The sequence below is a fragment of the Mytilus edulis genome, chromosome 5 (genome assembly GCF_963676685.1).
Source record: "Mytilus edulis chromosome 5, xbMytEdul2.2, whole genome shotgun sequence".
NCBI lineage: Eukaryota > Metazoa > Mollusca > Bivalvia > Mytilida > Mytilidae > Mytilus > Mytilus edulis.
In genome coordinates, this window is record NC_092348.1 from 33,873,910 (window position 1) to 33,901,512 (window position 27,603).

The following is a 27,603-nucleotide window of genomic DNA, read 5'->3' on the forward strand; positions in this document are numbered from 1 at the left end:
AATCCACTCACAGAACGTGACTCTGCTTGACAGCCAACAGCAAACTATTAACACTGACAATAACTTTCGTGGACTAAAACCAGGAATAAAACGTTGTGATGACAGAATTGATTAAATTACTTCGTTTTACTTGAAACGCGCGGATACAAGGATGATAATAAAGTAAATAGGAATTCGTAAGATACGAATTTGAATTTCAACGCAATACAATTCGACTGGACGTACACAGTAGTGAAATAAAATTTGAAATAACTTTTGAGCTATTAAAACATTTTCAGAAGGTAAGTTAAGAGGAGTGTTTTGTTTTTAAATACTCAAATGTATTGTATGTAAAATGCAATGAAATTAAATAAATATATTTTGAACTTCACACGTCAAGTTGTCAACAAAATATATCATAAAATGCACTTGGATGAAAATTTGGTTAAGGAATGTAATAAGTATACGCTACGATATATTTTAGCAACTTTTTTTTATTAAAGTTATATTTATAATATTTTATTAATTTCATTATATTATTGGAGTGACAAATTCAACTTTAGAACCATTACATGTATATAATAGTATGCAATAAAAATTTGAAGACAGTACATCATCTCTGTTGTTGTATTTTGACAATATAAACTGAAAATCGTTTGAGACATTTATCAAAACTGACTAATCTATATGGATATGTTTGCTTTTTAAAAATAGTGGAGGTTAGTAGATTTTTAGTATTCTTAATATTTTGTTGAACGTTTCATTTACATGACTATTAAAGTTTTACCACGTGCCGTAGTAAAACCTTATCATAAATACTAGGTTCATAATTGAGTACATTAGACCCATGACAGTTCTGCCCTTGAACAGTTATTATTTATTAGAAACTGACAGTTCTACCCTATAGAACAAATTCTGACAGTTCTACCCTTGAACAGATACTGACAGTTCTATTATTGAACAGAAATTGTCAGTTCTTCCCTTGAACAATTAACGGCAGTTCTACACTGGAATAAACTGAGAGTTCTATCCTCGAACATATTCTGACAGTTCTATCCTTGAACGGATACTGAGATCTATCTATGAACATATTCTGACAGTTCTATCCTTGAACGGATACTGAGATCTATCTATGAACATATTCTGACAGTTCTATCCTTAAACGGATACTGCGATCTATCTATGAACATATTCTGACAGTTCTATCCTTGAACGGATACTGCGATCTATCTATGAACATGTTCTGACAGTTCTATCCTTGAACGGATACTGAGATCTATCTATGAACATATTCTGACAGTTCTATCCTTAAACGGATACTGCGATCTATCTATAATACATATGTTCTGACAGTTCTATCATTGAACATATTGAACAGATACTGACAGTTCTATCCAATACAAAAGTAAAAAAAGTCTGAAAAGACCAGTTTTTGCCTGAATTTGCATGAATTTTTACTCGACATTTAAAATTTGTCTGAATAACTCAATTATTTAAAAAAAATTCTTGACATAGTATGAATTTGTCTAATAAGGTTCTTGATTTTTCTTGACAAGTGTCTTGACAGTATGAACATTGTCTTAAAATTTCTCGACACTTCCTGTATCATCTGATAATAGTCTGGATAAGTCTCGACTAATTTCTGACTGTCTTAAATTTGTCTTGATCTGTCTTGACATTTTTATAACATTCTTAATAATGTCTGAATATGTCTAGACATATTCTTGACATTCTAAATAATGTCTGAATATGTCTCGACACATTCTTGGCAGTCTTAAATATGTCTTGACACTATCTCAACAGTATAAATTTCGCCTGAAATGTGAGAAGACTGATTCTGCACTGTTTTATGAAATTTCATTGCTGTTAAATATTCCTTTTTATTATAGCTAAACTAAACATTGAAGATCAAGGATTAATTTGGTATAGTAAGATACTCTTTTGGTGCAACTAAGTTGGAATACCTTGAATGATCCCCCATGGAGTATAATTTTGATTTATCTTTATAAAACATTTAATTAATAATTATTGTTTTCACTTGGAATATGAGTCGAAGTTACTGACAAACAGCATTTAGATTTTCCCTTTCGCACAAATGCCAGTCAAATTTGCTTTATTAAAATAGGTTTCTTGTAGGCAGTTTTAAAATGTGACCATGTGTCTCTTTTGGACTCCACAATTCATCTTTTGGAATTGTGTGACTAAAAAAGAGGCGGGGGTTGAATTCTACATATTTTTTGTCAAAAATTAATATTTGTGATAACTCCTTCCTGAAAAGAAAAAAATATGTTCAGATCTATATTATGCATGTCTGTTTGAGATTTATTTCATTTCTATAGAAATCATTGATGGGACCATTATAAATACATTTTTTTAATTATTTATTATTCCCGGAGAAGATAATAGTTTTCTTTAATCTTTAGGAATAATTCAATTTGTTTTTATGGTAAAATAATTAACTTAATAATTTTGATGAAGAAAATCCATTTTAATCCATTTTTTTTCATCAAAATGATGATTTTGCTTTTCAAACTTTTAAAATTATAGTGGCATGGTCGGTCAACTAACAAGTTGAATGGCTGATTACAGGTAAAGCAGTAATTTTTATTTGACAGTTGCGTGTACTCTGGGTGTGGAATACCTTAATTTTATGGGGAACATCCTGTCCATATGTAATACTCAATATATATTCCAACAGATGATATTACACAAATTTTTCTTCTGTTATATGAATGATTTGTATATCATCATAAATTGCTATTTATATAAACCATTTCGGTACAATAATTATTAACCATATTAACATTGAATATTGTAGAATGAAATATGTCTACAGTATGATTGGTTTTAATCATTTAATTTATAAGATTTAGGAATTGTTGTTGTTATTGGTTTTGGTAGGCGGCTTATTTATGTAGTAATTGCGCCTTAAATTCATATAACATAAATATTATGTATATATACTTTCAGTTTCTAATTTATTTTCAGTAGTACGTTTTGGCGAGTAATAATATGAAACTTTGACGAACATGGTTGACTGAATTACTAGGAAATATATATATGTAAAGAGACAAAAAAAAACACAACACATATCAGAAGGTACATGTAATAGGAAAATGAAAAAAAAGAGCAAATGATAGTCCCTAATGAAAAGTACATTATTAATTTATTATATACTCAAGTTTTCAATTATTTTAAATGCCCAACTTTTATTTTTGTTTTATACTGCACTCGTTAGATATTTGAGCAGTCAAAATGCGTTGACCGTATATTGCCATGTCATATACAGTCACTGACCTGATATCACTTTTCCTCATGAATATTTAAATAGAAATTGTCGAAATTATGTTTAATTATTCATACGACCTCTTCAACCTGTTCTTGTTTTCAATGTAAACAACGATGCGTTTATCGACTCAAACTTGTTTCTTTTCGCAATTTTCGGGAAAACATATTTCACTTTTTAATATTTTTTTGATTGCAACCTATAAATCATTATGTTTTATGTTTATTTTTTTATTTTTGATATTTTAGTCTGCAACGAATTCGTTCACCATTGATTGCGGTAATGATGTACATTTCATCATGTTTTATATTTCTCCGTCTGTGTGATATGAGGCCTTTTTAAAGGGGGATTTTTCCCAATATTTAAATAAAAAAAATAACATTAACACAATAAACAACAATTGAAAATGTTTTTTTTTTTAAATTGCAGTATAAAGACAATAATAGTGCATTGACTTGACATATCAACGATATAAGGATTCGGCCCGAAACGGGGAAAATGCTCGGCACAGCCTCGCATTTCCCCGTTTCTAAGCCTCATCCTTATATCGTTGATATGTCCAGTCAATGCACTATTATTGTCTATGTAAGAACTTGAAACAACAGTATATCATACAAATAGAAATACAGATTAAAGTTATATCATGAATATTGGTCATGATTTGTAAAGCTCAGAACTGTCAAGTACATTTAAGACACAATTCAAAATGTTCAGAATATGTCAAGCCATAGTGAGAAAAAACAAGAATGTCGAGAATATGTCAAGAAATTTCAAGACAGTATTCAAATGTCAAGAACTTGTCATGAAATTTTAAGACCATATTAACATCGAGAATGTGTTGAGTAAATGTCATACAAATTTAAAATAAATGAGAATTTGTCAAGAAAAATTAAGACACGGTTCATACTTTTGGAGAATGTCGAGTAAAAGTTCATGCAAATTTAGACAAAAACTGGTCTTTTCAGACGTTTAGACTTTTGTAGTGATCGTTGAACATATTCAGCCATCAAACATACAGAGTTTTTAGAGAAAGCAATGAGAAGTAGAAGATAACAGTGTCAATGAGAATTCGCTAAAAGTTAATTACTTTCCCTTCGTAAAGTATAAGACATTTTATATAACAACACCATTATAGACAGCAGTATAGCACAGGGAAACCATCGAGCGATTGCCCATTATATTGTGTTATTTAAGGATTTATCACAATAAAAGTTGTATATAACACAGAAATAGCACGAATGATTGGAAAATGTCTGTATCTAATGAACTAACCTGTCATTTTTGTTTGTAGTAATTATAAAAATGAATGAAAAACATACGAAATCTGAAAAAAAGATTTTAAACTGTTACATACAAGACGATTGACAATAAAGGAACGAATCAAAGACAAAAGCAACCAATTTATACTTCAAAGAAATCTAAACATAAGTCATAAATTAACCATTTATATAATTTTGATTAGAAAATTTAAACATTAGTTTATTATCATATTTAGTCATTTGACTCGGCTTTGTCTTTCATTATAACGAAATTGTTTTGTAGTTGCAATTAAATAAAAAGACCAAACTTAATAAAACAGTTGATAAGCAACGTTTCTAGAACAAACTTGTCTTCGATATTGATCTATGGAAAACGGGATGTACATCCGCATGCAGTCAAATTTCTGATTGTCTTTAAAGGGCAATAATACAATAAGGAGTTGTTGGAGGTTACTAGAGCGCAATTATTTGTTCACAATTTACCGATTTTTTACCCCAAGATCGTGCTCAAAATAGAATCCTATACGGCTTTTGATTGGATGATAAAGGATTGGAATTACATTTAATCGAAAACTTATCTCATTAGGTTATAAAATGCAGAAAATTATATTCACATTTTACAAAGTACAGAAAATATCTTCCATTTTTGCACTTCGGAGCCATTTAAAATATGTTTTTTTTTCATTAAGCGAAAAAAATAGACTATTTCAACTTCATTTTAAGTCAATTTCTGACGCATGACTATACATATATTTTGTTGTTGTAATGCAACACTGGTATATCTAGTTACAGGAACTGTTACGTATTTTTCCCTAGTTTGTGTAGCCTTAGTCTTCGAGGGAAAAAATACGGACCACCAGTGGTATCCTATGGAAAATGCATTTCAATAATTTCGCTCTTGTAACCTGGACGATTTCCTTCATATAACTTCAATTGTAGATATTATCGTCTTGCTGATCATGGTGCTAATATTATTTCAGTTTCTATCAACATAATAATAATAATTTTAGTTTTTAAGATAAAACTAAAGACAAAAAGAGAAAATAAAACGTAAAACAAGAACTTAATCAATAGGCAATAAATATAATTAGGAGTCGACTAACGTTTTCAACTTTGCGGACTTATTTGTAGAACTTGTCATGTTGATAATTTTTGCATTTTAATGTTGATCTGTAGCTATTATAGTTTTCGAGGTCATAAGAGAAATACGTTGTAGTAGACAATAGAAAAATTTGTCATTTAAGGGCAATAACTCCTGTAATAAGTCGTCTGACATAAACAACTGAACGTATAGCTCAACATTCAGAACATTTTTATTCATATCAGAATTTCAATACTTATAACGGTTTACAATATAATAGACAAAACTTGCATTTTACCACTTTGTTCTATATTTTACATTTTCGACCATCTTGGTCGGCTGGCAAGGTGATGCGATCTATGTTTTAACTTGGATATAACAATGATGATTGTGTCCATTGTGAAATTTGGTAAAGTGGTTTCAATGAAGAATACCTTTATAAGTTTACAGACGATGGACTTGTCTTTTTATTAAGTTTAATTTGTAAATTTATCCTGTGTTTTATCATTCTTACAATCTCATTTCACATGTTTTATTTTGACTTTGTGCGTGTGTACGAATTCATATATTATATTGCTTACTAACATGTCAGATCATAACCGTAACGCAGTATGATTGCAAGCAACTCGCCAATAAAAGTTGTTTATGAAAGGATTGCAAAATTGATTAATGTTAACAAAACAAGAATTCCAATTTAAACATAGTAAAATATTTAGTCGTCGTTTTGTAAGTAAAGAATATTCTCATAAAGATTATCAAAATAACGGGAAACACATCAAAGTGTGTTTTTTAAATATTGTATTTTCTTCTGTTGAAGATGTACCTGTACACAATTTGTGCTATTTTCCTGTTTGAAAAGGCCGAGTGTCTGATTGGTTTACGTCCACCGTCGGCAGATCCTACCTATAGAAGACATCAACATCTACAAGAACCAGACTCTCCTCATAGTCTCCCACTGCCTAAACCTCACCAGCAGAACTTAAATGAAACACAAAAGAACATTGCAAAGTTTATATTACAGAGGTATGTTTTTTGCATTTGTAGATTTGTAGTTGTTAGTTTATTAATAAACATATTTGTTTATATCGGATTTGGAAACAAGTTATTACAACTTATATTAATCCCTTTTCACTTTGCGGGTGCGAGTGCTGCCATGTAGCGGCATTAGCCTGCTGTTTTTTTAATCTACAAGGGTGTCTATTACGTACAAGACCATACTCGCAAATGGTGTCAAGGGAGAGTCGAAATTTAAGTCCCTGAAATTTTCTCCCCGGAACGTAGATCGAAGCAGGATTTTTTTGTGTTTGTATTCCGATACCTTTTTCTTTCTCTTGATAAATTTTATTCAAATATGGACAATGAAAATTTCACAAGACAGGACAGTAGTACCTAATGTCACAAACAGACATTTACATTTAGCCAGTTAAAACAAATAGAAATTCGATATAAGTTCAGATATGTTTATAATTAATGCAATAGTTCTGAATGGTTATCTAGATCTGTTACTTTGATACCGGGATTGTCCGATATGATATATTTTTCTAATAAGAAATGTTCATTTCTCCGATGCGCTAACCACTACACCACGACTTTCTTTAGTATTTGTTATCAAAGGTGTTGTTTATGATTTATATTCCATGTATCAAATCCACTACCACTCCATCTTTTCGTTAATTTTGGTCTTAACCGAATATGAATCCACAACAAAGCGTTTCCTGTTAATATGACAAGTGCATGCGCAACAGGACCTACTTACTTTCCCGCCGCCACCTGAGTTCTTTCCAGTTTAAGAAGGGTTCGCGTTGCCCAATCTTTGTTTTACTCTGTAGTGTTGAGTGTGCTGATTTGCTGTTGGTTGTTTTTCTCTCTTTTAGCCATGGTGGTGTTTATCATTCTTTCCATGTTTAGTATTATTGCTCCTTTAAAATTAAACACTTTTCTGCTTTTGATACGATTGCATTATATACAATTTTGCCATTCCCCGGAGTACCTTTTTACATGCATTTTCTGTAGTCGATACCACTGAGTCGATACCTCTGCTGGTGGACTATCAGTCACAGAGGGTATCTTCAGCTCAGTAGTCAGTGCTTCGGTACTAACATGATTTAACAAACTTTACTAAAATTGTCCGTTAATAAATTATGAAGCTATTATGAAACTAAGGTTTCAACTCCCTCAGGCAAAGTTGGCTTTAGATGAATATGGCTATTTTTTCAAGATTTTTTTCATATAGCTCTTCAACGATTTTCGGTAATTATCTATCTTCGGATTTTAAATGTTTGGCTTGTGAGCGTTCCTGATGAAGGTAAATCCAGAAAAGCGCTTTAAACGCAAGAAATTATCAAACGCGTTGTTTTCAGTACTTTACATCACTGGGTCGATACCTCTGCTGGTGGACTATCAGTCCCCGAGGGTATCACCAGCTCAGTAGTCAGTGCTTCGGTACTGACATGATTTAACAATATTCACTCAAAATTGTCCGTTAATAAATTTTGAAATTATTATGAAACTAAGGTTTGAACTCCCTCAGGCAAAGTTGGCTTTTGATGAACTTTGCTATTTATTAAAGGTATTTTTGACATATAGCTCTTAAACGATTTTCGGTACTTATCTATCTTCGAATTTCAAATGTTTGGCTTATGAGCGTTCCTGATGAAGGTAAATCCAGAAAAGCGCTTTGGATGCAAGAAATTATCAAAGTTGTTGTTTTTAATATTTTCTGTCTGTTTTGTTCACGTATTGTTGTCAATATAATGGAATTTGATGCAACTTTCATACAAGTGAGAGGTTTAGCTAGCTATAAAACCAGGTTCAACCCGACATTTTCAAGATATGAAAATGCCTGTACAAAGTCAGGAATGATTTATGACAGTTTTTAACTTATCCATTCGTTTTCCATTCGTTTGATGTGTTTGAGCTTTTGATTTTCAAAAATTATTGTATATCGTATTAACTTTATTAGATATTAGAAAAGTTATACAATATATTTATGTTTTAATTGATATATCAGATATCTTATGTTTTAATTGATATTTAGGATATCTTATGGTTTAATTGATATATCAGATATCTTTTGTTTTAGTTGGTATGTCATTTATCTTACTAAAGATATCTAATTTAATATATATTTGATATTTCTTAGTCTATTATTTAAAAGATATTTTATTCAATTTATAAGACGTCTCTATAGGTTTATAAGATATCTCAATTTGTTTTAAAATACACAGTTAATACATTAGATACTTTATAAAAATATCACATATACTACCAATTTATCAGATATCTTATTTATGTCATAAAATTGTCCTTTTTTTTAAATAAAAAGATGTTTTGTTTATTTTGAAAAAATTTTCTTATAAATGGTAAAGCAGATTTAAATTAAATGTATTTATTTTGTTAACTTTATAAGATATCTTACAAACAAATTTATAGATCATCCTATATATAATTACATACTAACATTGAGAAACGTTTTGAAGCGTTTTACTCACGATTAAATTAGTGTTTTTTACAATAATTTATCATTATTTCATGTACATGTAACCAGTCATACTTTACCAAAACCCCAAGATATTGGAAGAAATATGTAGATGTATTTTGCACGATTTCAAATGGTATAATCATCACCTGTTACCATAAGGAATTATATAGTTCAAGCCATCATTATTATTTCTGATATCTGTGAAGTGTTAATGTCTCTCCGATATGTCATCTCCTAATTTAATTCGCAATTTGATTGTAATCTGCGTCAGCTCTTAACCGTAATTGAGTCTTTCCAGGCCATTGTAGTGATTCTATTATTTTACGACATCCACATTTATCCAATATGTACAGTACACTAGTTTTCAATTACATTCTATAATATACTGCCTCTTGATTTAATCAACAAGGAAGTTAGAAGTATTTTTATAAAGTGCTTTATAAAGGAAGACAATATCCCACCTGACATTAGTAGGGGTAATGAACAAGAAGACACGATCTTGTTTTGACATACACAAATTGAAAAAAAAGTGACTGTATTGCATGATGTATGAAGACTGCTTCCATTCTGAGCTTCCGTGGTTTAATTATTCAATCGAAAGTCACCGTACAACAATTACTAGTAAATATATTTTCCTTTAACAAATTTTCTACATACTACTAAATCTAAATAAATGAAATATCGGAGTTTACGTCAATTATGCCTGTACAAATAAAATATACATTCCACTAGTGTAAAATCTCATTTTTTGTCGTGATTTTAATTGCACCTTAATAACAATCTGTTTCAATTACTTTTAAAATATACAGTTTAAAAATGTCAAAATTATTCTAGTATTTACTTGTATTTACATAGTGAGACAATATGATTTCACATAAGCTAATGAAGTACTTTTAAGATTGCTTCCGGTGCTTTCAATGCTTGCAAGCATTCTCTAATTAATTCAGCATTCTAATTGTGTATTTAAAAAGTGTATGCTATCTTATAAACACTTGGGACAGGCATATACACATGATACATACAGAATGTGGTTGGATTTAACATGTTAACGGGCATCCAATCATCCATCTACCCTGCGACAGTGGTGTAAAAATATAATATAAGAACAAACTATAAAAAAAGCTGTTGAAAAAGGCTGAACTCATTCGATGGTTACAAATATAAAATACATCTAACAAATTTTAAACACTGATTTTTCAATTTATATGGACTTCCCTTTCTTGATTTTTTCTTGGAGTTAAGCATGTTTCTTATTCTTTTTTCAGTAAGATTTGACAACATTTAAATTGTGAAAACAGGTGTGTAACATATATCAAAGAAGAAAATGTACTCTCTCCTTTTTGTAATCATGATTTCTTTACAATGCCAAAGACAATTAATTAATTAATGTGATTTTATACCAATAGGTGAAACATGTAAAATAAACTGAATCCAATGCAATGTTTGTAACAACAATGTAGTAAAACGAAGAAAGAAAAAAACAGCAGACTAAAAATAAAGTTTTTATGAATTTTACAATTGAAGGATCAAATATATAATAATACATTTAATATGTGCATGATTTTATATTTGTTCTAATTCACATGTAGTTATTTTTATTAGTAAATAATGTTTTGGAACATAAACATTACAGTTGACAAACAATGTTTTGTCATTTCCTTAACACTTAATAAATCAATAGTCATTACTATAAAGCAACAATGTAGAAGTAAAATCAGCAATTGTTTTCCAACATATTATTTTGACAAATTGATTTTATAATGGTTTATTTATATGATTCTAATGTCTCTTGACTGCATGAGCTGATCTTCTGTACGAATTTCAGAATACGTAACATTGATATCATCCGACAAAGTTAATAGAATATTTTTAATTTGATACTGACTTTTGACTCTAAGGTATATCTTATTTTAACAGGTTACATTCTATGATAGGACATTTAGGTTCTTGTTCAAGTAAGAAGATTAAAAACAAATAAAATCAAATTATTGGCGAAAAAACACAATATTATACAGTTAACTGTGTCCTGCAATTGCACCGATTGTAAGCTTGATTATACTTCTTTAAGTTGCTCTTTCTTAGCCGAGTACCAGAACATCCTGCAGTAGAGAATGTAAAATTTAGTAAAAAAATTATGTACTCCGGACAGGTATTGTTAAAATAGTCCATAATGATATACATGTATTAAATACTAGTCAACAAAAGAAACGATACAAGAATTTGAAATAAAATTTATCAAAAAATATATAATATAAAACAAAATGAGATACACTTTTTTAAAAAGCTTTCATTTGCAATGTATGCACATGTGATAATGAAAATCCAAACTTGTCGGAAAGTATCTAAATTCCGTGTAAACGATCATAGGGTGCAAATTAGCTTTGCGGAAAGTTGAAAAAAAATCGACACATAATTTTCTAAGTACTAAATAACATTTCAAATTTGTTTTAAAATATTCAATATGCCAATCAAGTTATGTTCATGTTGTAACTAATGGGTTGAAATAATTTTTTTGCAAATTTTTTGGAAAAAAAGTGTTTTTTGAAATCTCAAAAAATGCAATTTTTTATTTTTTTTTCGTCTCAAATCAATGCTTTAGGTATGAAAACAACGCACATTAAATTTGTACCTTTCGGATTAGTTTTAAGATTGTTACCGCTTTTTGAATATCACTTTACACATACTGTCTATGGTAAATCAGTTCACATTTTAACGATTTCTCGTGGGGCCGAACTTTGATTAACAAATAAACGAAGAAGCTGTATGATTTTTAAAAACAAATTGATGGCAAACACTGTCTTTACCTTTAAATGAGAGGTTGGCATCATTAGTTGGAACTTCTGTTTTTAAAATTGTTGTTTTATGTAAATTTTGTAAAAACAAAAATCGCGAAAAACGTCACGAAAGCAAAAAAATATTTTTTTTTAAACGGATTTATATTTCCATGATGATAAAGTAATACTACCTTCAATATTGGTCCAATGAACGGAAAAATTTATCTTTAATTTGAAAACAAAGTCTTGTATCGAAAACGAAGGCATGTGTAAAGTGTTGACAGACATGCTATTTGTACAGAACCTGTCTCGTGAAAAAGGCTACGCTAAAAAAAAAATTAGTGTCATTTTATTATACTGTGGAGTCATTTATTTATTAGTTGGTACAAATGTTTGTGGATTGAGAAATATTATATATTTGAAGATATTAAAATATTTATTTCGGTTTAAATTTGCAATAGTCTGTATGAAAATCTATCATAGAAAGATTATACTTGTTGTTTATTTAAATTCGTGTTTTTTTTATCTATACCAATGAAATCCGACAAATTTGGTATTCCAGGAATCTTACGTATTCTTTAGTTTTCTATGTTGTGCCATGTGTACTATTGTTTGTCTGTTTGTCTTTTTCATTTTAAGCCAATGAGTTGTCAGTTTGTTTTCGATTTATGAGTTTGACTGTCCCTCTGGTATCTTTTGTATCTCTTATACTAAATCTACAGCAGATATGAATTTTTAAACACGTAGCAAGAATAAGTACTTCCATATAATATAATGTCATTACAAAGATACAAATTCTAGACAAATAGATATTTATAGTCTGACGGTCAAACGAATTACATATCTTTCGAAATGTCATTATTTCATCACATACATTGTACATCTATCGATGATATATTTGAAAGTTTATTTAGACAAAATTATTTTGAATTATGAATGCGATATTACTGAAGAACACTGATCTCATTTGATTTGCATAAATTAGGAACTCAACTATAGTTGACTCTCAAAATTTATCAGAGTACACAATGTTTTCATAGAAAGATGATTTTTCTGTGTGTGATATAAAACACGCATTGTACAGTAGGGGAAAGGCTTATCTGTATTACATGTTGACCATCGTCTTTTTTTTATTTATTAAATTGTTGATATATGTAGCCCACAACGAGACAACTTTCGACAACACAAAATAGATTTCTTACTAGTTTTGTTCGCTGATTTTTTTTCTCGCAAAAATTGTACCTTGACCACCGCTGTTTTTTGTTTGTTGTTGTTGTTTTTGTTGTTTTTGTTGTTGATGGTGGAAGTGTTTTGCTGTCTTATTAACCTCGACCTTATGTTTTATTTTTTATCTATATTATTTGTATTTCAAGTTTCCTATGATTATTTGCATTTTAATCAATAAACATAAGAAACATTCGTAAAAATATTACAATACTTGAAGTCGTAAACTATAGGTTCATAAAACAATATAATTATTCTATTCTAGCTTTTTGTGAGCGATAAAATAGTTCTTTTCTCATCCATAGGAATTCAATGGTTGGATTTTGTTAATTCAGATGTTTAAGCTATCAGCGTTCTTCATAGCCTGTTCCTTAATAGAGCCATAAACTATATTTTCTCAAGTTGTAATTTGATTTTTACATAACACATAATTTCTTGAAACAAAATTAATCATACCTTGGACGAAGTGAGATATGAAATTAAAGTATAAAGTGAAGAGCATGCAATAAAGATTATAGCACTCACATTAGAATATTTATGTCTTAATAAATCTAAGCTAGCATAGAAACATTTAATTTTCGAGCACTTGTAATAGGATTTATGTTTCGTAAGAAAATTACCGAGTTCTTGGAGAATAATAAAATTTGGAAACTTCAAGAGTTTGGTATTGATTATATGTTTATCCATATAGTTACGAGGGGAAGTCTTTTGAAACGAAAGGAAATAACATTTTAATATTCATTCAGAATGCTCCAAGAAATTTCAGCATTTACTAAGAATCTTTATGTCATCGTTGGACACGTCATTGAAGTTGTTCAGAAATGATTCATGAAAATAAATAAATTAATTAATAAAGGCAGGAATGCATTAACGCTGTAATACATTAGATAAGAACTACTATATCTAATAATTGATTTTGGACAAATGTAATGTGTATTTTCATATACATGTATTATCTTTAGTCGTCCTATTTTATTTCCAGATCGTACAAAACTTTTATCCTGAAAAAAGACGTGTATGACAATTTAAAGAAAATTTCATCAAAAGGAACGAGTCTACATAATGAGTCTTTAGTGACTACTGGTGAGTAATATACACAATATTTCTTCAAGTAGAAACTCATTTCCGGAAGAGGGATTACAAATATTAGTAAAAACCAGTAATCCCTGTTCAGACTAACATCTAACTGCTATTCGACATCAATGATTAGGAATAGTGACAAGTACTATGTCTAACTAAACTACCACCACCTCTCTATCCTCCACAGAATCAAATTATATATTTATTCGCGTACACGAGAGTCTAGATGTCGGTGAATCATTTTAGTACTCTCAAAATTGTCATGCCATTTTCTCTTTTCTGTATTATGGGCGATTTTTCTCTATTCTTTATTTTTTTTGTCAATTATTTTTCATTTTTTGTAGATGTTTCCTCTATTATTTATATGTTTAGCCCTTTATTCTTTTTGCCTATTATTCTTTCTTCTGTTAAACTGTTCTAAACCAATACGCTTGTATCTTATTTTCTATTTTCGTTTCCTAAAAACATCACAGAGCTGAATATCTCTTCTTTAAAGCAATTTTGACATTATAACGTTTTGAGTCAAATTAATCGTGTCACACCAGCTCGTAACAAAATTTACATGATGATTTTAGAACCCCGCCATAATTCTTGAAACTTGGTACACAATTATTTACATTTAATTAAATATTGTTTAGTTAAAATACCAAATTTTAAATTTTAAATACATGCATGATCGATGTGGCCATGTTATTACGGGGGACCCCATTTTTAGCTCACCTGGCCCGAAGGGCCAAGTGAGCTTTTCTCATCACTTGGCGTCCGGCGTCCGTCGTCGTCGTCGTCGTCCGTCGTCCGTCGTCGTCCGTCGTCGTCCGTCGTCGTTAACTTTTACAAAAATCTTCTCCTCTGAAACTACTGGGCCAAATCAAACCAAACTTGGCCACAATCATCATTGGGGTATCTAGTTTAAAAAATGTGTGGCGTGACCCGGTCAACCAACCAAGATGGCCGCCACGGCTAAAAATAGAACATAGGGGTAAAATGCAGTTTTTGGCTTATAACTCAAAAACCAAAGCATTTAGAGCAAATCTGACAGGGGTAAAAATGTTTATCAGGTCAAGATCTATCTGCCCTGAAATTTTCAGATGAATCGGTCAATCGGTTGTTGGGTTGCTGCCCCTGAATTGGTAATTTTGAGGAAATTTTGCTGTTTTTGGTTATTATCTTGAATATTATTATAGATAGAGATAAATTGTAAACAGCAATAATGTTCAGCAAAGTAAGATCTACAAATAAGTCAACATGACCAAAATGGTCAGTTGACCCGTTTAGGAGTTATTGCCCTTTATAGTCAATTTTTAACCATTTTTCGTTAATTAAAGTAATCTTTTACAAAAATCTTCTCCTCTGAAACTACTGGGCCAAATTAATCCAAACTTGGCCACAATCATCTTTGGGGTATCTAGTTTAAAAAATGTGTGGCGTGACCTGGTCAACCAACCAAGATGGCCGCCACCGCTAAAAATAGAACATAGGGGTAAAATGCAGTTTTTGGCTTATAACTCAAAAACCAAAGCATTTTGAGGAAATCTGACATGGGATAAAAATGTTTATCAGGTCAAGATCTATCTTCCCTGAAATTTTCAGATGAATCGGTCAATCGGTTGTTGGGTTGCTGCCCCTGAATTGGTAATTTTGAGGAAATTTTGCTGTTTTTGGTTATTATCTTGAATATTATTATAGATAGAGATAAATTGTAAACAGCAATAATGTTCAGCAAAGTAAGATCTACAAATAAGTCAACATGACCAAAATGGTCAGTTGACCCGTTTAGGAGTTATTGCCCTTTATAGTCAATTTTTAACCATTTTTCGTTAATTAAAGTAATCCTTTACAAAAATCTTCTCCTCTGCAACTACTGGGCCAAATTAATCCAAACTTGGCCACAATCATCTTTGGGGTATCTAGTTTAAAAAATGTGTGGCGTGACCTGGTCAACCAACCAAGATGGCCGCCACGGCTAAAAATAGAACAAAGGGGTAAAATGCAGTTTTTGGCTTATAACTCAAAAACCAAAGCATTTTGAGGAAATCTGACATGGGGATAAAAATGTTTATCAGGTCAAGATCTATCTGCCCTGAAATTTTCAGATGAATCGGTCAATCGGTTGTTGGGTTGCTGCCCCTGAATTGGTAATTTTGAGGAAATTTTGCTGTTTTTGGTTATTATCTTGAATATTATTATAGATAGAGATAAATTGTAAACAGCAATAATGTTCAGCAAAGTAAGATCTACAAATAAGTCAACATGACCAAAATGGTCAGTTGACCCGTTTAGGAGTTATTGCCCTTTATAGTCAATTTTTAACCATTTTTCGTAAATTAAAGTAATCCTTTACAAAAATCTTCTCCTCTGCAACTACTGGGCCAAATTAATCCAAACTTGGCCACAATCATCTTTGGGGTATCTAGTTTAAAAAATGTGTGGCGTGACCTGGTCAACCAACCAAGATGGCCGCCACCGCTAAAAATAGAACATAGGGGTAAAATGCAGTTTTTGGCTTATAACTCAAAAACCAAAGCATTTTGAGGAAATCTGACATGGGATAAAAATGTTTATCAGGTCAAGATCTATCTTCCCTGAAATTTTCAGATGAATCGGTCAATCGGTTGTTGGGTTGCTGCCCCTGAATTGGTAATTTTGAGGAAATTTTGCTGTTTTTGGTTATTATCTTGAATATTATTATAGATAGAGATAAATTGTAAACAGCAATAATGTTCAGCAAAGTAAGATCTACAAATAAGTCAACATGACCAAAATGGTCAGTTGACCCGTTTAGGAGTTATTGCCCTTTATAGTCAATTTTTAACCATTTTTCGTTAATTAAAGTAATCCTTTACAAAAATCTTCTCCTCTGCAACTACTGGGCCAAATTAATCCAAACTTGGCCACAATCATCTTTGGGGTATCTAGTTTAAAAAATGTGTGGCGTGACCTGGTCAACCAACCAAGATGGCCGCCACCGCTAAAAATAGAACATAGGGGTAAAATGCAGTTTTTGGCTTATAACTCAAAAACCAAAGCATTTTGAGGAAATCTGATATGGGATAAAAATGTTTATCAGGTCAAGATCTATCTGCCCTGAAATTTTCAGATGAATCGGTCAATCGGTTGTTGGGTTGCTGCCTCTGAATTGGTAATTTTGAGGAAATTTTGCTGTTTTTGGTTATTATCTTGAATATTATTATAGATAGAGATAAATTGTAAACAGCAATAATGTTCAGCAAAGTAAGATCTACAAATAAGTCAACATGACCAAAATGGTCAGTTGACCCGTTTAGGAGTTATTGCCCTTTATAGTCAATTTTTAACCATTTTTCGTAAATTAAAGTAATCCTTTACAAAAATCTTCTCCTCTGCAACTACTGGGCCAAATTAATCCAAACTTGGCCACAATCATCTTTGGGGTATCTAGTTTAAAAAATGTGTGGCGTGACCTGGTCAACCAACCAAGATGGCCGCCACCGCTAAAAATAGAACATAGGGGTAAAATGCAGTTTTTGGCTTATAACTCAAAAACCAAAGCATTTTGAGGAAATCTGACATGGGATAAAAATGTTTATCAGGTCAAGATCTATCTTCCCTGAAATTTTCAGATGAATCGGTCAATCGGTTGTTGGGTTGCTGCCCCTGAATTGGTAATTTTGAGGAAATTTTGCTGTTTTTGGTTATTATCTTGAATATTATTATAGATAGAGATAAATTGTAAACAGCAATAATGTTCAGCAAAGTAAGATCTACAAATAAGTCAACATGACCAAAATGGTCAGTTGACCCGTTTAGGAGTTATTGCCCTTTATAGTCAATTTTTAACCATTTTTCGTTAATTAAAGTAATCCTTTACAAAAATCTTCTCCTCTGCAACTACTGGGCCAAATTAATCCAAACTTGGCCACAATCATCTTTGGGGTATCTAGTTTAAAAAATGTGTGGCGTGACCTGGTCAACCAACCAAGATGGCCGCCACCGCTAAAAATAGAACATAGGGGTAAAATGCAGTTTTTGGCTTATAACTCAAAAACCAAAGCATTTTGAGGAAATCTGATATGGGATAAAAATGTTTATCAGGTCAAGATCTATCTGCCCTGAAATTTTCAGATGAATCGGTCAATCGGTTGTTGGGTTGCTGCCTCTGAATTGGTAATTTTGAGGAAATTTTGCTGTTTTTGGTTATTATCTTGAATATTATTATAGATAGAGATAAATTGTAAACAGCAATAATGTTCAGCAAAGTAAGATCTACAAATAAGTCAACATGACCAAAATGGTCAGTTGACCCGTTTAGGAGTTATTGCCCTTTATAGTCAATTTTTAACCATTTTTCGTAAATTAAAGTAATCCTTTACAAAAATCTTCTCCTCTGCAACTACTGGGCCAAATTAATCCAAACTTGGCCACAATCATCTTTGGGGTATCTAGTTTAAAAAATGTGTGGCGTGACCTGGTCAACCAACCAAGATGGCCGCCACCGCTAAAAATAGAACATAGGGGTAAAATGCAGTTTTTGGCTTATAACTCAAAAACCAAAGCATTTTGAGGAAATCTGACATGGGATAAAAATGTTTATCAGGTCAAGATCTATCTGCCCTGAAATTTTCAGATGAATCGGTCAATCGGTTGTTGGGTTGCTGCCCCTGAATTGGTAATTTTAAGAAAATTTGGTGTTTTTGGTTATTATCTTGAATATTATTATAGATAGAGATAAATTGTAAACAGCAATAATGTTCAGCAAAGTAAGATCTACAAATAAGTCAACATGACCAAAATGGTCAGTTGACCCGTTTAGGAGTTATTGCCCTTTATAGTCAATTTTTAACCATTTTTCGTAAATTAAAGTAATCCTTTACAAAAATCTTCTCCTCTGCAACTACTGGGCCAAATTAATCCAAACTTGGCCACAATCATCTTTGGGGTATCTAGTTTAAAAAATGTGTGGCGTGACCTGGTCAACCAACCAAGATGGCCGCCACCACTAAAAATAGAACATAGGGGTAAAATGCAGTTTTTGGCTTATAACTCAAAAACCAAAGCATTTTGAGGAAATCTGACAGGGGATAAAAATGTTTATCAGGTCAAGATCTATCTGCCCTGAAATTTTCAGATGAATCGGTCAATCGGTTGTTGGGTTGCTGCCCCTGAATTGGTAATTTTGAGGAAATTTTGCTGTTTTTGGTTATTATCTTGAATATTATTATAGATAGAGATAAACTGTAAACAGCAATAATGTTCAGCAAAGTAAGATCTACAAATAAGTCAACATGACCAAAATGGTCAGTTGACCCCTTTAGGAGTTATTGCCCTTTATAGTCAATCTTTAACCATTTTTCATAAATCTAAGTAATCTTTTACAAAATCTCCACTGAAACTACTAGGCCACAATCATCTTTGAGGTATCTAGTTTGAAAAATGTGTCCGATGACCTGGCCATTCAACCAAGATGGCCGCCACGGCTAAAAATAGAACATAGGGGTAAAATGCAGTTTTTGGCTTATAACTATGAAACCAAAGCATCTAGAGCAAATCTGACAAGAAGTTAAATTGTTAATCAAGTCAATATATATCTGCCCTGAATTTTTCAGATGAATTGGACAACTGGTTGTTGGGTTGCTGCCCTCCAATTGGTAATTTTTAAAGAAATTTTGCCGTTTTTGGTTATCTTGAATACTATTATAGATAGCGATAAACTGTAAACAGCAATAATGTTCAGCAAAGTAAGATCTACAAATAAGTCAACATGACCTAAATGGTCAATTGACCCCTTAAGGAGTTATTGCCCTTTATAGTCAATTTTTAACAATTTTCATTAATTTGGTAAATTTATGTAAATTTTTACCAAATATAGTTCTCTGTTACTAATGGGCAAAGTTCATTATAGATATAATTGTAAGAAGCAAAATCGTTCAGTAAAGTAAGAACTTCAAACACATCACCATCACCAAAATACAATTTTGTCATGAATCCATTTGTGTCCTTTGTTTAATATGCACATAGACCAAGGTGAGCGACACAGGCTCTTTAGAGCCTCTAGTTGTTTAAGGCCAAGAAGTTAAAAACCTCCATCTAATAAAGATTGGACAGTGTCGTCAGGTGACAAAAGACGATCTTTTGTCGTGTGGTTAAAATTAGTTAACAGCTCACAATATGGTGGATGCATGCCGTAAACACTTCACGGAAGTTCTTAAGAATGAAATTTTAAATTCATCTATATTCAAGTCCTTGCACTAAACAGAGATAAATAAAGTAAAACAAAATAGCATAACCAGATAACTTCTCAAGGCCTCTTCTGATAATTTGAAGGTCCCTACTATGTATTAGTTACATAAACCACGCATACAATAAAAAATAAGATATCGATTTATCTCGGACTTTGGTAGGCAGTGTTCTACATGTACAACTAATCTTTCGTTGGTTTTAATTTGCGCCTCAACTACTTTCAAATAACTTATCATTATCTTTTGTCTTAAAATATATCAAAACAGTGGAATTAACTATTTTTGGTATGAAAAATCTGCTTTGAATGTTTTAAATAAATCACGTGTTTTTGATGGTCCTGCTATGTCTGTTGACCGTTTTGACTTTTCAACTCCTTACCCACAGTCTTATCAAACCAGTGTTTTCCTATTTGATTGACTGATCGTTTGGTTAATCTGAATGCAAATATATTTGCTTCAATTAATTTAAAACCTTCTTAGGTAAATATGCTAGATATCCTTACCGGAGGTGTGATGAGATGATTGAAGCTGTTAAATTCTCTCCTCGATAAATTTGTGTTCGTTTCGGCAATAAAGTACATTGACAAGTTAGAGGTATTTCTATGGACACCAATTGCGCCTTTTTAATAGCAGACTTATTCTTGTACTGTTATGAATCACAGTGTATTATCAAATTTAGTAAAGACCCGTCTAAATTACATTTGATTGATAAATTCAACAATACTTACTGTTATCTTGGTGATATTTTTTCTCTAATAATAACGAATTTTCGAAATATACAGTCCATATTTACCCAAAGGATCTTACTTTAAATAAATCAAGGATAAACCTGTTAAAACTGCACTTTTTCAGATTTAGATATTTCAGTTTTACACGAGAAACTATACACTTAAATTTACGACAAAATGGACGATTTTCGTTATCTATTGTTAATTTTCCTTTTTATTTATGGAAATGTTTCTTTGGCACCATGTTATGGTGTTTAGATAGCACATACCTCTTTAAATAAGAAATAAAACATGTTGCTAGCAAATATTATTTACCTTTCAGAAAAACGAAGTTGTGATGATTATACATCCCTGAAATGCAGCATAAGATTTCTAAAATCTACAATCCGAGATGACAATAACCACTGCGAAAGTTTCCAGGTAAATATACATCTGCACTACCGTATTACATATAGTGAAAAGTCTTGTCGTGTGAGCTTAATATAGATTCTTGTCTACAGTCGAATACTCCTTTGAATAACTTGTGACATTGTTTTGAGTTGTTGCAATAAGCAACAGACCCATTTTTTGTCAGAATTGGTCTTTTTTAGTAGTAAACATACGTGTAGATAATTGATTCAATATGCAAGTTAGAAAGAAATGCAGCGTTTGTACTTACAAACTATGAACGACAAACTGTAGACGCATTTTCAGTGAATGTTTTAAAGAGTGCATTTCTTTCTTTTTGGTATTTTTGGAATTTTAGGTCCTCAATGCTCTTGAATTTTGTACTTGTTTGGCTTTATTATAAATATTTTGATCTGAGCGTCACTGATGAGTCTTATGTAGACGAAACGCGCGTCTGGCGTATTAAATTATAATCCTGGTACCTTTGATAGCTTTTTACACCACTTGGTCGATGCCACTGCTGGTGGACGTTTCGTCCTCGATGGTATCACCAGCCCAGTAGTCAGCACTTCGGTGTTGACATGAATATCAGTTATATGGTCATTTTTATAATGTATACAAAACTTAGAATTTTTCGAAAAACTTAGGATTTTCTTATCCCAGGAATGAAATACCTTAGCCGTATTTGGCACAACTTTTTGGAAGTTTAGGTCCTCAATGCTCTTCAATTTTATACTTGTTTGGCTTAATTATAAATATTTTGATCTGAGCGTCACTGGTGAGTCTTATGTAGACGAAACGCGCGTCTGGCGTATTAAATTATAATCCTGGTACCTTTGATAGCTTTTTACATCACTGGGTCGATGCCACTGCTGGTGGACGTTTCGTCTCCGATGGTATCACCAGCCCAGTAGTCAGCACTTCGGTGTTGACATGAATATCAATTATATGGTCATTTTTATAATGTATACAAAACTTAGAATTTTTCGAAAAACTTAGGATTTTCTTATCCCAGGAATGAAATACCTTAGCCGTATTTGGCACAACTTCTTGGAAGTTTAGGTTCTCAATGCTCTTCAATTTTATTCTTGTTTGGCTTTATTATAAATATTTTGATCTGAGCGTCACTGGTGAGTCTTATGTAGACGAAACGCGCGTCTGGCGTATTAAATTATAATCCTGGTACCTTTGATAGCTTTTTACACCACTTGGTCGATGCCACTGCTGGTGGACGTTTCGTCCCCGATGGTATCACCAGCCCAGTAGTCAGCACTTCGGTGTTGACATGAATATCAATTATATGGTCATTTTTATAATGTATACAAAACTTAGAATTTGTCGAAAAACTAAGAATTTTCTTATCCCAGGAATGAAATACCTTAGCCGTATTTGACACAACTTTTTGGAAGTTAAGGTCCTCAATGCTCTTCAATTTTGTACTTGTGTGGCTTTAGTATAAATATTTGATGAGACTTATGCTGACGAAACGCGCGTCTGGCGTATTAAATTATAGTCCTTGATAGTTTTTTTTCTAACCAAAATTTTGTAAACATTGTGTGGCGTTTGCTGTTGTTTTCTAAACGTTACAAAAGTTGAAACAAATACATCGTTTAATCAGTGTTTACTGACCCTGTTTGAACTTTCAATAATGCATGCGCATGTTGTTGGTAAACAGACTTTGTACAAACGTAGAAACACATACATCGTTTAATCAGGGTGAAGTTAGAAACAAATGTAGCGTTTGTTCTAACAAACGATGAACTACAAACTGTAGACGCATTTTCATCGAGTGCATAGTTTGTCAAAGTTTATGTAAACTTTTCAAACGTATGTTAGAAACAAATGATCAAAACATGTGCGCGCTTATCCGTTTGCATCGTTTGTGTTAGAAAGAAATGCACCAATAGTTTGTCAATATATGCAAACTTTGCAAACGTATGTTAGAAACAAATGATCGAAACGTGTGCTCGCAAAACCTTTCTATCGTTTGTGTTAGAAAGCTTAATCCTAATCAATTCGAATATGTTGCAGTTTTTGTACTTTTCGGGGTTATTTTTTTATCAAAATATTCATAGACATTATGCGGGAACGTGAAGAAGATGAACACTGTGTTACAGTAGCTAAAATTAAAAAAAAAACACAATATGTTCGAAGATTGAAGACAGTCTGTAGCCAACCTTGCCTGCGGAATATGTGCATCATTCACGAAAATCTTTAAAATAGAAATGTAAAATATATATGTATGATATAAATCATATTAGTGCCAGAACAGTTATAATTTAGCTCATGACGCCCTCGCTTATACACAACACATCAGCAAGTATTAGTATAGTGCTAGTTAATAGGCGACGAATATGCTGAGTTTGAAGAATTTTTGTAAGATTACATTCCTTTAAGAAAGCTCAGAGCTAATATGTGAGACTAAGATGTCTATAAATCAACGCTTTTCAGATGTAATCAGACAGGCAATAAACCCTTTGGTGAGAAAAAATATCATAAAGTGTTTACTTCACAATTCGTAAAAGCCTAACCAAATACATATTGACACTTTCAATTTGGATTACCGTACAATATGTCTTCATTCTTGGTGTCGTAAATGAAATTTAGACTATTTTGTATTGTGATTTAATACAACCCCGTGGGAAATCAGTTCTGCAAAATGTAGATAAAGACGCAAAGAAATAAAACTATTTCTTCATCTATATGTTTTACTTCATCTTGCCAAAGGATAACTGTTCCATTATAGCTAATCACATCCTGTCAATCCACTGATGGATCAAGTCTTAATACGGAACGGTGCTGATGATTGATACACTGCTGACGGATAACTAATCCCAAAGATAGAAGTGAGACTTTGAAAGCGTGTTCGGTCATACTAATAGCAAGCTGTTGACAGATAAAGTCTTAAATGAACATTACGCTATTGGTGAAATTACTCTTATAGACAAAATGTGACTATACCGACTTAATTGTTAGTTCTTCCTCCATAAAGAGAATATAAAAACGACGGCTTGACAAGATATAAAAAATAAAGTCGCAATATCGTTTTCAGCATTACTTGTCGTATGGCGTAAAGCCAATCAGGTATTTGAAAGCTTATAAAGATGTAGTGTTCCGTATTAGAAAAAGGAATACACAAATAAGATACTCTTAGTCTATCAAGTATTTTCTGAAGCAAGAACAGAAGTATAGGAAGCCTGTTGTTTCTTGTTATTTGCTGTAAGCATTGTCTGGAGAAAACAAACAGTATAAAATATGCACACGCTATTATTATAACTAGCCAAATCAAAGCAAAGTACTAGTTTTTTTGGTGCTTATTAACTGTGTTTTCCCTGATCTATAATACTTCGAGTACCTTAAACACCAACTTATGAATATTCATTACTGTGGTTGATTATCCACACGTTTCATGCTGAAGAATTGATTTTAATTTTTGTTTTAGGGTGTTTCCAATTGTTTGTGCCCTTATTGTGTTGCACATGAATGCAGTATACGTCACACACTTAAGTCTATAGCAGACGACAAAAGTTGTGTGGTTCAAAGTATTCCGTCAAAAGGTAAGAACATATTGCAGATGGCGACGAATACCACCATTTACTTAGATGCATTTTTTTTTACGACAGAAAGAAAAGAACACTTAAGAAAAAATCTATAATAATTGTAATTATTCTTAAATTTAGGAAACTCATGAAAACATAAAACAATCTTCTATACAAACAAATGTGTAATCTAATAATTAACATCTCTCTCCTCGTCATATTTTAATGTCTTCCAATTTTAGAATATGTACTACACATTCATAACAATAAAAGAAATTATATATCTCTGTTGTATTTATATAGATCATGTCCTTATCATAAGTACCTTTGTTGAATTGTTTAATGTCTACGTTCTTCTTAATATCTCATATTTGGATGTTAATAGATATGAACAAAAAACTGCGATTTACACTAGATCTATTCATAATTACAATGTACTTTTAGCACAACATCCATGTATATTTATTTTTAAAATCCAAGTATAAAAATTTGAAGGCAGATTATCTCAGGAAAATTTGGGTAAATACAAAAATTAGGAGATGTTGTATGATTGTAAAAGAGACAACTATCCACAAAAGTCTGATCATTGTGCCAAGTAGTTTCAGAAGAGATACATGTAAAAAAAAAATTCGACGACTCGATTTCAATGATTTCAAAAAGTATTTCACTGATTGTAACAATGGAGTTATATAGAAATATATAGCATGCATTGTTTTTATTTATCTATTCTAAATACTTTCCAAATAGATTTAAATAATGTTACACCTCAAACAAACAATAATATCATCAAAAGAAGTTATAATAATTGGATGTCTGGACTTGAGCAACTACTTTGTGTGATGCTTTTGATTGAGTCAAAATGGTTTCTCAAAACGCTGTACAATCAGGAATTTGTCAATTCACCGTGGCTTCTTAGTCAGCCCTCATTTGACAAAACTTCTAAATGTCCTCTTGACATAATGCCATTATCGTGATCAAATGATCTTTGCAGTGTAGGCAGACATCAAGAGGGATTTACTTAGTAGGCTTCGTCTATCTCAACCAGGAAATGTACTTCAATAAATGTTAACTAAGATATAAGGCGGGGCTTTACCTTTGATATATTTGTGTATTTAATACTTCAAAAACTTATCTTAAACAGTTGCGAGTCTACATTTTTTACAGAAAGTACTATAATTGTTAAACGACATTATAAGGTAATGCGCTTTAAATGGAAAACAAACTTCGTTATTTGTCTTCAATTGAAGGAATGCCACTTTATGCCATTATAGTACAACACTATAATATCTAAACATTTGAGAGAAGAATGTCCTTAGTAATGTTTTCCATGAACCATGCCTTCAAAACAAATACGATTAATTATCTCTAAATCTATGAATGCGAGTAAAACAGAGATTTAGGCTACATACCAATCAAACCGGTCTGGAACCAGACACAACATCCTAAAACATTTAGAGGTGACCAATTGTTCTGCGAGTGATAGGTTAATAAAACAAGATAATTATAACGCTTTATATTTGAACTTATTCTAACCATGCCTTTAGTAAAAGTGTGTTTCTCAAGTTATATGTAGCAAAATTCTAACAGCATCTAAATATGGAATATATGTCTCCAAGTTGATACTATACAGTGCCTGTGTTTCCTATCATGATATAAATAAACTCATCATAGATACCAGGACTAAATTTTTTATATACGCCAGACGCGCGTTTTGTCTACAAAAGACTCATCAGTGACACTCGAATCCACAAAAGTTATAATGATTGCCGCTTCCGACAAAGCTATTAAACCAAGGGTTCCAAGTGTTAAAGTTAAATACATCCATTCAACATTTTTTTGGACGTCATCAGGATCTGGTTAAGCAATGAAGGTTTATAATAGAATATGTATGTTCCTTAGTTGACCGTCCCGTTTTCATCGAATATGACATCACCGAATGAGACGTATCCCCACACTTGTACTCTCATAAACAACACAAGGTGTTTGTACTCACATTAACAACGCAACAAGGTGGAGCGAATGAGACGTATCACCACACTTGTACTCACATAAACAACACAAGGTGTTTGTACTCACATTAACAACACAACAAGGTGGAGCGATTGAGACGTATCACCACACGTACTCACATAAACAACACGAAAAGGTGGACCAGATACTGTCTACTATTTCGGAGTACTTTACATCACTCACGGTTTTAAATGAGGTTCACGTTTGTTCAGTCTTTTGGGTTTTTTTTTGTTTTTTTTTTGTTTTGTTGACCTCTTCGACTTATGAGATTTTTAAATATCCATTGTTTTTTTATGCCTTTATCCGAGAAGAATCACATGTATGTTTATATATTTACAGGGAAAAATAAATGCTGCCAAGGAGAGCTGCTGAAGTGTACTATAGACACATATCTGAGTATGAACGAAGGCGATAGAGGTTGTGACGCCATCACAGAATTTACAACATGCGTGTCACGATTTACGACACATTTGTCAAACAATAATTTTGACAGAATATTTGAACTTTTACTATCGCTTACAAAAGCATGTATATTCTCAATAAAACCTTATACATAAAAA

The 27,603-nt window shown here is 31.8% G+C and overlaps 1 protein-coding gene across 1 annotated transcript; it reads left to right on the plus strand.

Annotated features, from left to right (window-relative positions):
• Positions 1-27,603, plus strand: LOC139522374 (uncharacterized). The gene is made up of 6 exons (XM_071315901.1): positions 1-281; positions 6,423-6,628; positions 14,067-14,167; positions 21,430-21,527; positions 24,937-25,051; positions 27,383-27,603. The coding sequence occupies exons 2-6, from the start codon at positions 6,423-6,425 to the stop codon at positions 27,598-27,600; spliced, it is 738 nt and encodes a 245-aa protein (XP_071172002.1). The 5' UTR covers positions 1-281; the 3' UTR covers positions 27,601-27,603.

Coding starts and splice junctions, on each gene's coding strand:
- LOC139522374 (XM_071315901.1), top strand. CDS start 6,423: ATGTACCTGTACACAATTTGTGCTATTTTCCTGTTTGAAAAGGCCGAG. Junction 6,629..14,066: donor GCAAAGTTTATATTACAGAG/GTATGTTTTTTG, acceptor TTTTATTTCCAG/ATCGTACAAAACTTTTATCC. Junction 25,052..27,382: donor TCAAAGTATTCCGTCAAAAG/GTAAGAACATAT, acceptor ATATATTTACAG/GGAAAAATAAATGCTGCCAA.